Genomic DNA, 13,357 nt, shown 5'->3' with positions numbered 1-13,357 from the left:
ATTTTTTTCCATTTTTATGTATTTATCTTTACAAACCATTCGGGAAAAACATTTTAATCTTTTTTTTTTTTTGTCCAAATCATTACAAAAAAATTTAAGGTTTTGCTGGGGTTTTTTGTACATTTTTACATGAAACCTTTGGGAATATGAATAAATGAATGGGAATATTTACTCTATGGGAATAAAAATGCCTTTTTTTTTTTCTTTTTTATTGTTATTGCCTTTATGTCAAGTGCCTAAATTAGTAGGATCTATGTCTAGACACTTTATTTGTTTAACCAAACCACAATTCCAATACAGGAACATACGGTCTGTAATCGGAACTTCTGTTGCAACAAGACGTTTTTAATGTGAAAGTCCAAACAAACAGAAACAAAACACACAATCACAAAGTATTTCCTGGCATAGATTGTTTTCAAATGTTATTAAAATCATTGTAGTTCATAGATTTGACGACAAGGTTTTATTTTCTCATTCAAAATCAACACAAAATGACTGGACTTTCACTTCTGAAAGACGCCAACGTTTAATATGTTTATTTACTGAGCACTTATGTTGAAATGAATGCGAAAAGCCTTTTGTTAAATGATTTCAGTTCCATGATTTTTTTTTTTAATGTTCTCTTTTATGGATCTTGATGATTTCAATGTTTTAGTCTTTAATAAAATCATTTCTCACACAGGTCTCGTCATTTTGCTGTTGGACATTCTTTCTCCTGTAGCAGTTAAAGGTTTATAGCTTGAAGCAGCTGATCACCATTACGTCGTTTGACATTTTTACATTTTTACTGGCTCTAAACCAATTTCAGAACTGGATAATTGACGGTGTAAGCAAAAATGGCCAACCAGCATATAAGAGCTTTCACCTCATCACTACACTGAAAAGAGCAAAGATTAAAGTGTACTGGAATCAATAAGTAATAAACTTCAGGTTGCACACAACAATAACAAATATTTAAAAAGTACTATATTTCTTCAAGCTACCAACCAAATTGTTTAATAAAAGCATGTTCTTAATGAAATTAGTAGAATCATTTTCAGAGCTAAAGGAACAGGCCACCGTTTTTGTTCTTCCCTGAGTTTAGACGAGTTGATACGTACCTGTCTGGTCTTTATGCCCATGGAAGAGCGAGGTAGCTTCCAACTTCACCCCTGTTTGGAGCTATAGGAATATACTGGGAGAGGCCAAATGCTCAACCCTGTGAACTGCTACCTTATCGTGGTGGGGTTGTTTGAGTGCCCGAATGATCCGAGGAGCTATGTTGTCTGGGGCTTTATGCCCCTGGGAGGGTCTCCCATGGCAAACAGGTCCGAGGTGACGGGTCAGACGAAGAGCAGTTCAAAAGACTCTTATGGACGTACGACATTCAAGGACCGAGACGTCGCTCGGCATGGCGCAGCCGGGGCCCCACCCTGGAGCCAGACCTGGGGTTGGGGCCCGAACGCGAGCGTCTGGTGGCCGGGCCTCTCTCTCCATTTTTCTGGAGTTGCCCGCGGGGAGAGGCGGGCTGGGGTGGGTTTGCTCATATCGCCCCAGCACAGCCGTCACGTGTTGGAGTTCACCCTGGTGGACGAGAGGGTCGCGTCCCTACGCCTTCGGGTCGGGGACAGGTCTCTCACCGTTGTCTCGGCCTACGGGCCCAACATCGGTGCAGAGTACACTCGGGTGAAGAGAGGGGCTGAGCTGTCAACCGATCACCACCTGGTGGTGAGCTGGATCCGCTGGCAGGGGAGGAAGCCGGTCAGACCCGGCAGACCCAAGCGTGTTGTGAGGGTCTGTTGGGAACGTCTGGCGGATCCCTCTGTCGTGGGGTCTTCAACTGCCACCTCCGGAAGAGCTTCACCCGGATTCCGAGGGAGGCGGGGGACATGGAGTCCGAGTGGACCATGTTCTCCTCCTCTATTGTTGATGCGGCTGCTCGTAGTTGTGGCCGTAAGGTCTCTGGTGCCTGTCGCGGCGGCAATCCCCGAACCCGGTGGTGGCGCCCGGAAGTAAGGGATGCCGTCAAGCTGAAGAAGGAGTCCTACCTGGCCTTGTTGGCTTGTGGGACTCCGGAGGCAGCTGAGAGGTACCGGCAGGCCAAGCGTGCTGCAGCTCGTGCGGTCACAGAGGCAAAAACTCGGGTCTGGGAGGAGTTCGGGGAGGCCATGGAGGAAGACTATCGGTCGGCCTCGAAGAGATTCTGGCAAACCATCCGGCGCCTCAGGAGGGGGAAGCAGTGCTTCACCAACACTGTTTACAGTGCGGGTGGGGGGCTGCTGACCTCGACTGGGGATGTCGTTGGGCGGTGGAAGGAGTACTTCAAGGACCTCCTCAATCCCGTCGTCACGTCTTCCAATGAGGAAGCAGAGGCTGGGGGCTCGGAGGTGGGCTCGCCCATCACCGGGGCTGAAGTCACCAAGGTGGTGAGAAAGCTCCTCGGTGGCAAGGCTCCGGGGGTGGATGAGATTCGCCCTGAGTACCTTAAGTCTCTGGATGTTGTAGGACTGTCTTGGCTGACACGTCTCTGCAACATCGCGTGGCGGTCGGGGACAGTGCCTCTGGATTGGCAGACCGGGGTGGTGGTCCCTCTCTTTAAGATGGGGGATCGGAGGGTGTGTTCCAATTACAGAGGAATCACCCTCCTTAGCCTCCCCAGTAAGGTCTACTCCAGGGTGCTGGAGAGGAGGATCCGGCCGATAGTCGAACCTTGGATCCAGGAGGAACAATGCGGTTTTCGTCCTGGTCGTGGCACACTGGACCAGCTCTATACCCTCCGTCAGGTGCTCGAGGGTTCGTGGGAGTTCGCCCAACCAGTCCACATGTGTTTCGTGGATCTGGAGAAAGCGTTCGACCGTGTCCCTCGTGGTGCCCTGTGGGGGGTGCTCCGGGAGTATGGGGTCCGGGGCCCTCTGCTAAGGGCTGTCCGCTCCCTGTATGACCGGAGCAGGAGCTTGGTTCGCATTGCCGGCAGTAAGTCAGACCTGTTCCCGGTGCGTGTTGGTCTCCGCCAGGGCTGCCCTTTGTCACCGGTTCTGTTCATTACCTTTATGGACAGAATTTCTTGTGAAATGTGCCTTTCTTGCGTTGACTATTATTATTTTATTATTCATGACTCAGTCACTAAATACTAACTGTGTGTATTGTGAAATGCTCGGACACACAACACTCTCAACAGTGACTGGAGCTCTGATCTGAATTATTAAAATTAAAAAACATGGCAGGAGAAGCACCATTTGAATTTTAAAGCTACGTGAAGTGACATTTTCTGTTGCGATTGAGACACAGAGTCTAACAGTGTGACAGAAAACCTACATGCATGAATTTCAACCTTTGAACTGAATGTATTGTTGTATTGTTTTATTGTGGAATGTATTGTTTTATTGTGGAATGTATTGTTTTATTGTGGAATGTATTGTTTTATTGTGCACAAAGTTCGGTTAAAGCTGCTCATAAACCCGTGTCTCTTTAGTTTTAAGCTGGAGCTCAGTCAAACAACATCGGCTTCGTTCCCTGCCATCGACTGAGGTGAGTTTGTTTATGGTTTGACAGAGACAAAATAAAAGGTATTGATAGTTCTTATTCTTGCCTGCAGGTTTTAACTTCACAATGTCGTCAGAAGAAGATCTCTCCTGCTCGATCTGTCACGAGGTGTTTAAGGAGCCTGTGGTTCTGTCCTGCAGCCACAGCTTCTGTAAAGGCTGCCTGAAGAACTGGTGGAGGGAGAAGCCGACACAGAACTGTCCGGTTTGTAAGAGAAGATCCTCCAGGAGTGACCCGCCACGAAACCTGGCTCTGAGAAACCTGTGTGAGGCCTATGTCCAGCAAAGAGAGCAGAAGACTCCAGAAGAGCAGGAGTGTGGAGTGCACTCAGAGAGACTCAGACTGTTCTGTCTGACTGACCAGCAGCCGGTCTGTGTGGTGTGTCGAGACTCCAAAGTCCATGAAGACCACTGCTTTAGGCCCATAGATGAAGCAGCTCAGGATCTGAGAGACGAGCTGGACAAGAGACTTCTGCCACTAAAAGAAAACCTACAGAAGACCAAGTTCCTTCAAAAGAAATTCAAGGCAATAGAAGGTCATATGAAATACCAGTACCAGCACATAGAGAAGCAGATCCAGGCTGAGTTCAAGAAGCTTCACCAGTTTCTTGTGGAGGAAGAGGAGTCCCGGATGAAGGCTCTGAGGGAGGAAGAGGAGTGTAAGACTCAGAGGATGAAGGACAAGATGGCGCCCGTGAGCAGAGAGATAGAAGCTCTGTCAGAAAGCATCAGAGCCACAGAGGAGCAGCTCAGAGCGCCAGACGTCTCCTTCCTGCTCCAATACAAGGCTGCAGTGGAGAGAGTGCAGCGCTGCCCCCTGCTGGAGGACGAGCCACAGGTGAGAGCAGGAGATCTGATAAACCAGGCCAAACATCTGGGCAACCTGACCTTCAACATCTGGACCAACATGAAGAGGCTGGTGCAGTTCAATCCTGTCATTCTGGATCCAAATAGGGCCAGAGATGTGGTTCTGTCGGACGATTTGACCAGTTTTAGATTTAAAGAGAAAAAATCAGAGTCACCTGAGGACGATGGAGGCAGAGTGTTTGGATCTGAGGGGTTTGACTCTGGTTCTCACAGTTGGGACGTGGACGTGGGAGACAATGAGAAGTGGGTCCTTGGAGTTGCAACTGATCCATATGAGGAGGGAGGCAAGGTAGAGGATGTTGAGGTGGTTGCTATGGGATGCTCAAATGGTGAATACAAAGCAGGACATAATGATGATGATTTTTCTCTCAATCTCGTCTCAAAACCTCAAAAGATCAGAGTTTGTCTCGACTTTGACAAACGTGAAATGAGTTTTCATGACTTAGACTCTAACACTCACATGCACACAATCACACAGATCAGTCAGAAGAAACTGCGCCCGTTTTTCGGTGGCAAAGGTAAATACCCGATCAGAATCCTACCACAGGAAATCTGACTTAAGACGAATGAGGCAAAACTAGTGATAAAGATACTGGTGGCTCTCATCTGAAGGGTTTCAATCTTTCTGAATCTTTGACAGACTTTAGGTGAAGGGCCTTTAACAGAAAGCAGAATATCAACAGAATATTGAAATGAATGCAACTCTGTAGGACTAACAAAGATTTGTGATGAATATTTCCTCGACATACTGTACATGTTATTTGCAACACACATCAGACTCTCATGCTTTTTTTGTCACATTTTGGCCACATTTTCATTGTTCTTTTGTTTCATTTTTGTCGCTTTTCTGTTGCTCCATTGTGGCTTTTTTTTTGTTGCATTTTCGCAGCATTTGTGTCACTTTTTCATCGTCTTTTTGTCGCTTTGTTGTCAAGAAGCTTTGAGATTTGGGTAAAGCCAAACTGGAGAAAAGGTTTTTGGTTCAGGTGGGGGTTAAGAAGATAAACTTGTAGTGCATTTAAATTAATATAAAACCTGTCTGTAATAAGTATCTAAGGGAACTAAATGTTAATGGTGATTTTTTTTTCATGAACTAAAGCTAGTTTTGAGCTTTAGAAATAGTTGATCTAAAAAATGTCACTGATTTTAATTTGCATGGGTGAAAGGTTATAAAGAAATCAGTTCTAATGCATGTGAATGTATTTGTTTTACACAAATGTGAATATTGTATCGCTTAAGGGGAGACACTGCAGGCAAAACTAATTTTTTTCAGTTTTCAGGTTTTGGGCCAAATTGGTCTCTGAACATACAAGCTTTCACCCGGAAACAAAAAAAAATACCTAATCTTCACAATAACATGTTCAAATATTGCTCTGATTCAATGTTCCCCCATAGACTTATATGGGAGAACACAATTTCAAGGGTCTTTTTCTCAAAACACATTTTTCTGTCATTGTGGCGACACTATGTCCACGTCAGTCGGACCTAAAGACTTCAAATTTTCCAGCCTTGGACTGAACAATATTTGGGAGATTTTTTCAGAGGGATTTTTTATTATTTAAACCCTTAAGCCCCATTTATTGAGTTTTGAATGTCAAAAAATAAGGCGAAAATTTAATTTTTTACACATTTTTCCAATAAAAAACAGCTTATTTTGAAACTAAACAAGAAATCCAAAATCCCCTCTGAAAAAGTCTTGGCAACTCATTCATCAATAAAATGAAAGAGACTGTCCTCCAACAGAAAACGACACAAGTGGTCGTTTGTCTTATCCCTTAATTACGACCATATAAGACGTTTACTAAAACAGCGCCCCCAAGCTCCCATTGAGGGTATGTACATTTACATTACATTTAACCCGATTCAGAAACGACTTTATTTTACGTAGTGTTTTGCGATGACGATTCCAAAACTCAAACGCAAAGAAATAAATCACAAACTGGCAAAATGAGCCCCACATGCAATAAGTAAAGCAGCCCCAGATCTACAGCCCCGCCACACCTGTGGAGGAGCTGAACGTCCAGCGGTGCCAAAGGCTCTCCAAGCGCGCTCTGCGCTATTACGCATCACACCTCCCCAACCGCAGCAGCGGCTACAGGTCACCACCCTCATCATTTATTACATTATATGTGTGAGCTATAGGTTATCGCCATTTTACTCACAACAACAGCGACACCAAAGCACAACTCACCATTGACGCCTTCGTTTCTTCTCCTCCATATGCGTCAATGCCAACTCCATAAACTCTCCTGTCACTTCCATCTCTGTCCTCAAACGTCCTCGTGTCTCAGACTCCGTGTCTCCCGTACGTCCGGTTGTCCGGTGACCGCGGCGATCCTCGGATCCGCCCCGGGTTCCAGTGCGCATGATGCAGGGAAACACCGCTGTCACCCCGACAAAGTCGGGCCTCGGCTCCGCTGCTGTTCTCCACAAAGTCCCGCATCTCTTTCAGAGTTCCTCTGGAGAACGTGCAGCCAAATGTCCTGATCAAACTGATGTGGTTCATTTCTCCGCAGTTTCGTCATTTAAGGATAAAAATATAAAACATTACAGCTGTGTTTAGCTCGCGGGTTTTTCCAACTAGATTTGACGGACACTCGCTCTGTCCAATGAAAACACGTGAATCAGCTCGAGGGCGTTTGGGCAGGTGAGCCTGGCTCTGATTGGCTGAAGAGTCAGCTACGTCATATCCAGTAATATTTGTTAATAATTATCATCATTATATTATAAACAATCTGAAATAAACTGTTGTAAAGCATTTCCTCTGATGTCTGTGATTTATCTGGACTAAAGCAGGATTTAACCCTATAGCAAAAGGTGCACAGGAGGGAAGAAAAAAGAAAGGGGTTTATGTATTTGATTTGATTTATTTATTTGTACATTTCTTATTATCTACTACTTCTGCATTTATATATTTACCGCAGCAATAACTATTCTTTCTGGGATCCATTTATTTATATTTTTATTTGTTTTTTGAGTTTTTTACTTTTACTCAAGTAATATTATTTTGAAGTAGTATCTGTACTCGAGTGTAGTTCTCTTTTTACTGAGTAAATCTGCAAGCGGCAAACTATACTACTATAGTATAGTAGTATATAGTATTGTGTACTATACTACTAATAACTACTAAATAATTGTGATTTATTTTTTTCTGGGGTATTTTTTTACACATATCAGAATTTTCAACATTGTTTTATGTTTTTTCTCTGCTTTATCAACACTAAACCTTAATTAGACAAACATTTACTCAGGGGTTATGATAAAATTAAGAAACAAAAACATAATTCTTATAGTTTTCATCATGTCACGTTTCATCTGGACCGTGAGGGTTCGCACATCCATGTGGTGCATGTGTGTGTTGGTTGATCATATGTGATGTCGGTGGAGCTCACAGGAGAAGCCACAGCCACATGTGGATCACCAGTGTTAAGTCATGTAACATAAAAGTGAGCGTGTACATTTGACCATCTCAGTGTCGTACACCGGCTCACAAAGGAACCTAAAGAACTGGACACAATTGGACTGTCCAGAACTCCATGAAGCACATCTGTCCCTGCAGCTGTTCATTAGATGTTTACATGATAGGGAATGATGATGATGTTCCTCTGCACAAAACAGATCAGAAATAATGCAACCTCCTCATTACTATTTGATAAAGTCATGTTTACATTTCTATATTTTATTAAAACACATGTGACAGTCGTCTGTATGATTTACATGATGGGCGGCACATGTGGCTGAGTGGTTGGTGCTCTGGCCTCACAGCAAGAGGGTCCTGGGTTAAATTCCCTTTCAGTGTGGAATTCATCTGCACCCCAACAAAAGATAAGAGATAAGATAAGATAAACGTCTTTAGCCCCAGAGGGGGATTTGTCTTTTTTCTTGGCGACAGTGCCGCTCATCTGCGCACACACAATCAGACATGACGAAACATTCACACTGAACACAAAGTGCCACATCTGCAGTGTCTCTATTACATTTGCTTTAAACATAAAACATGTGCATTAGGTGAATCCTCCAGCAGGTGATTCTGACCATCAGCCTGGCTCCACATCTGGAGATGGTCCCCAGATGCTACACGCTCCTGCCCACTGCTCCTGACGGCTCGCCTCAGTCGAAGGAGGGGCCACATGCAGAGACACATTTTGTAATGACACATAAATGATCTTAACCTTTATCTGCACTCATGCGTTTAGCCCATTATGTCATAGAAACACATATGGGTAGAATGATTATTATGACAAAGACATTTATTTTGAATAGAAAAATAATAAAATGTGTAACATTGTTCATATAAATCACAGACATCAGAGGAATTGCTCTATAACAGTTTATTTCAGATTGTTTATAATATAATGATGATAATTATTAACAAATATTACTGGATATGACGTAGCAGACCCTTCAGCCAATCAGAGCGCAGGCTCACCTGCCCAAACGCCCTCGAGCTGATTCACGTGTTTTCATTGGACAGAGCGAGTGTCCGTCAAATCTAGTTGGAAAAACCCGCGAGCTAAACACAGCTGTAATGTTTTATATTTTAAATGACGAAACTGCGGAGAAATGAACGAGCTCAGTTTGATCAGGACATTTGGCTGCACGTTTTCAAGAGGAACTCTGAAAGAAATGCGGGACTTTGTGGAGAACAGCAGCGGAGCCGAGGCCCGACTTTGTCGGGGTGACAGCGGTGTTTCCCTGCATCATGCGCCCTGGAACCCGGGGCGGACCCGAGTCTCGCCGCGGTCACCGGACCACCGGACGTACGGGAGACACGGAGTCTGAGACACGAGGACGTTTGAGGACAGAGATGGAAGCGGACAGGAGAGTTTATGGAGTTGGCATTGACGCATATGGAGGAGAAGAAACGAAGGCGTCAATGGTGAGTTGTGCTTTGGTGTCGCTGTTGTGAGTAAAATGGCGATAACCTATAGCCCACACATATAATGTAATAAATGATGAGGATGGTGAAAAGTCGCCGCTGCTGCGGTTGGGGAGGTGTGATGCGTAATAGCGCAGAGCGCGCTTGGAGAGCCTTTGGCACCGCTGGACGTTCAGCTCCTCCACAGGTGTGGCGGGGCTGTAGATCTGGGGCTGCTTTACTTATTGCATGTGGGGCTCATTTTGCCAGTTTGTGATTTATTTCTTTGCGTTTGTGTTTTGGAATCGTCATCGCAAAACACTACGTAAAATAAAGTCGTTTCTGAATTGGGTTAAATGTAATGTAAATGTACATACCCTCAATGGGAGCTTGGGGGCGCTGTTTTAGTAAACGTCTTATATGGTCGTAATTAAGGAATAAGACAAACGACCACTTGTGTCGTATGGATTTGGAGGACTTGTTGAAATGAAACCATACATTTGAATGTAGCTCTATCCTTTATTCAGATTTCGTCGCCGAAAAGATGGGAAATTTGGGGCATTTTTAGGCATAAAACACCTTGTTCTTATATGAAAAGATAAAATGACAGAAAACTTGAGATGTATTTTTTTCTCACATTTATGCCATTGATCGACAGCAACAGTTTCAAATTGATATCTGTAAATATACATTTTTTCCCTATTCACCTGCAGTGTCTTTGACATTTTTAATTGTTGTAAAATGCCTTGTATAAATGACTAATAAAGGTTTGGATTGAATAAGTGCTGCTTTGGATCATTTCTTGTTCCATGTAGTTCTGGATTATTTTCTTATCATTCAATGTTTCTTATTCAAATTTCAAGTTGTTAGTTCATGTGTTTTGAGTTCTGTGTGGACTTTACATGTGAGTTTGCAGATGAGAGACTCCCGGTTACATTATTGTGTATCTCTCTGGTTCACCACTAGATGGCAGCGTTTCATTCCACGCACCGCCTAAAACCTCCAACAGGCCGTTTGAGCTGCGGAAGTAAAAGCACCATTTAGAGTCAGTTAAGACAGAGGCTGCGTCTGAAACCATCAAATTATAGCCTCTAAGCACTAACACTAGCAACTAACTCCTTAACCTTTCATGGGGTCGACTGTTAGATCTGTGCAGTTTGGGAACTAGAGCTTCAGCAGAATTTGTGTAAATCTAACACAAAAGCAATCAGACTCAACATTATATATTTGTGGATCTTCTCTTATTTGTTTGAAAAATAGTGACTCTCTTAAAGAAAGGCATGTCCTCTGTCGTCCATCTGAGATTTTGACATAAACAAACTTCACTTTTTTTGCACTGAGCAGCTAAAAGGTCGTCATTGAGAAAGAGATGAACCAACATTTCACAGCTTTACAAATCCTGTGGCATTTAATGATCCCACAGTGGACAAATTCACTTGTTTCAGCAGCTCTTAAAGCTCAAAGTATGAGATGCAGATAGTTTTGAAATGTGCATCAAAGGAAACATAGTGAATAATGAACAGTGTGCCAGCAGTGAGGGTGAAGGACCAGCTCATTCCTGCTCTGAAGGTGCCACTGCCAGTGCCCGTCCATTAAGTTAATCCATTCGTCAGATCAAGGAGGACGGACGGCTGAACAGGAACCAGAGACAACTTGAATAAATGTAAGTGAGTACAATCCACCTCTGCTTTTAGACATTCTTCATTTGATTCTCCTATTTGAATATTTAGGGCTGGTAAAGGATCCAGGAACTATTGGGAATCGGCAAAAAAGGTTGAAATCCACCATTACATTGACTAAAAACAAATTGTTGAAAAGAGCCCTGGGACAACTCTTTTAGCTGCTGACTGTAGTGTCCTAAGTTCTTAGAGTTCAGCATTGTGACGTCACATCGCGAAGCATCATGGGATTTACAGCAATAATAAAGTAATGGACATGTTAAAGGGTGAAATACTGGAGTTATTGCTCACATTAAACACATGGGCACTACAGTGAGCTACATGTATTTACCCGTCGTGACTCAGCAGATAATGGAGTTGTTCCTTGTGCTCACAAACATGGCAGATTTCCATGGTGGATTCATAACACTCCGTCCCAACAACTCCCAAATGCACCCAAAGTGCGGCTCCTGGCCAAATGTGGTGCTTTGATACATTTTTGACCCTCAAGCTTTTTGTTGAATTGGCACACATTGAGTCAGACCTGTTTCCAGTGCGTGTTGGTTCCCCCCAGGGCTGCCCTTTGTCACCGGTTCTGTTCATTACCTTTATGGACAGAATTTCTAGGCGCAGCCAGGGGCCGGAGGGCGTCCGGTTTGGGAGCCTCAGGGTCTCATCTCTGCTGTTTGCAGATGATGTTGTTCTGTTGGCTTCATCAGACCAGGACCTTCAGCTGCTCTGGGGCGGTTTGCAGCCGAGTGTGAAGCGCCCGCGATGAGGATCAGCACCTCCAAATCTGAGGCCATGGTTCTCCACCGGAAAAAGGTGGCTTCCCCTCTACAGGTCGGTGGGGAGTCCTTACCTCAAGTGGAGTTCAAGTATCTCGGGGTCTTGTTCACGAGTGAGGGACGGATGGAGCGTGAGATCGACAGACGGATCGGTGCGGCGTCAGCAGTGATGCGGTCGCTGTATCGGTCTGTCGTGGTGAAGAGGGAGCTCAGTCGGGGCAAAGCTCTCGATTTACCGATCGATCTACGTTCCCACCCTCACCTATGGTCATGAGATTTGGGTCATGACCGAAAGGACAAGATCGCGAATACAAGCGGCCGAAATGAGTTTCCTTCGCAGGGTGGCTGGGCGCACCCTCCGAGATCGGGTGAGGAGCTCAGTTACCCGAGTGGAGCTCGGAGTAGAGTCGCTGCTCCTTCACATTGAAAGGAGCTGAGGTGGCTCGGGGCTCTGTTTCAGATGCCTCCTGGCCGCCTCCTGCGGGAGGTGCTCCAGGCATGTCCTAATGGGGCGAAGCCTTGTGGTCTGGGCATCTCTGCTGAGACTGCTGCCCCCGCGACCCGGCCCCGGATAAAGCGGAAGTTAATGGATGGAGTGATGGATGGATGGATGGATGGATGGATGGATGGAGTGATGGATGGATGGAGTGATGGCACAGAGACTGTAAATATAAACATTTTTCTGTGAGTCGGAGCTGCATTGAGCTTTTAAGTCTAAATAAAAATGTGGGGTCCAGTTAAAACCTTTCTTAAATGCACCGGTTGTCTCTCTGCATTGACCACCGTGGTCCTGAACACCAAGTGAACTTCAATACTTCTTAACTGACAATACTCTCTACTTAGTTTCCAATCGATTATTCAACCATTATCTTCTTTTTAATGGTCAAAATAATGTCTGGATTGAAGTTTTATGTGATTGTGGTTGGTTTAGTCAGTTTTCTTGAGCTGTGGAGAATGCTGTAGTTTTCTTTAAGTTTTGAAAAATGCAGTTAAGCATCATGTCAAAACCATAGCCTTTTGAGTTCTCACTATTAAAATGAACATGATTCATGCTGAACTTGTTATTCAACATATACGATAGAGGAGGTTTTATATTGGCTGGCACACCTACACTGGCGGCACTGACATCTTGGCCACGAGCCGAGTTATATTATAGAAACAGACAACACAATACCTGATAATAAGAAATGTGGACGACTTTACAGGTATGAAGTTCTGCTGTTTAGAAAGCATTCTCTTAAGGGAAGACACTGCAGACAAAACTATTTTTTTGTCACAAAAGCGGTGGCATAGTGGTTAGCACTCTGGTCCCACAGCAGGAAGGTCCTCGCTTTGAATCCCGGGCACGGCTTCTTGTATGTTCTTCCTGTAAAATGTGCCTTTTTTGCCTTGACTATTGTTATTTTATTATTCATGACTCAGTCACTGAATACTCACTGTGTGTATTGTGAAATGCTCGGACACACAACACTCTCAACAGTGACTGGAGCACTGATCTGAATTATTAAAATTAAAAAACATGGCAGGAGAAGCACCATTTGAATTTTAAAGCTACGTGAAGTGACATTTTCTGTTGCGATTGAGACACAGAGTCTAACAGTGTGACAGAAAACCTACATGCAGGAGTTTCAACCTTTGAACTCAATGTATTGTTTTATTGTGGAT

General features: G+C 44.3%; 1 protein-coding gene across 1 annotated transcript; it reads left to right on the top strand.

Moving 5' to 3' along the window:
• Positions 1–3,588: 3,588 nt before the first annotated feature.
• LOC306982455 (E3 ubiquitin-protein ligase TRIM35-like) lies at positions 3,589–10,907 on the top strand (the record flags this gene model as incomplete). The annotated part of the gene is made up of 2 exons (XM_079582390.1): positions 3,589–4,677; positions 10,860–10,907. The coding sequence occupies 2 exons, from the start codon at positions 3,589–3,591 to the stop codon at positions 10,905–10,907; spliced, it is 1,137 nt and encodes a 378-aa protein (XP_079438516.1).
• Between the last annotated feature and the right edge of the window lie 2,450 nt (positions 10,908–13,357).

Source organism: Gobius niger (genome assembly GCF_951799975.1).
Source record: "Gobius niger genome assembly, chromosome: 24".
Classification (NCBI taxonomy): domain Eukaryota; kingdom Metazoa; phylum Chordata; class Actinopteri; order Gobiiformes; family Gobiidae; genus Gobius; species Gobius niger.
This window is presented reverse-complemented; position numbering and strand designations above follow the sequence as displayed.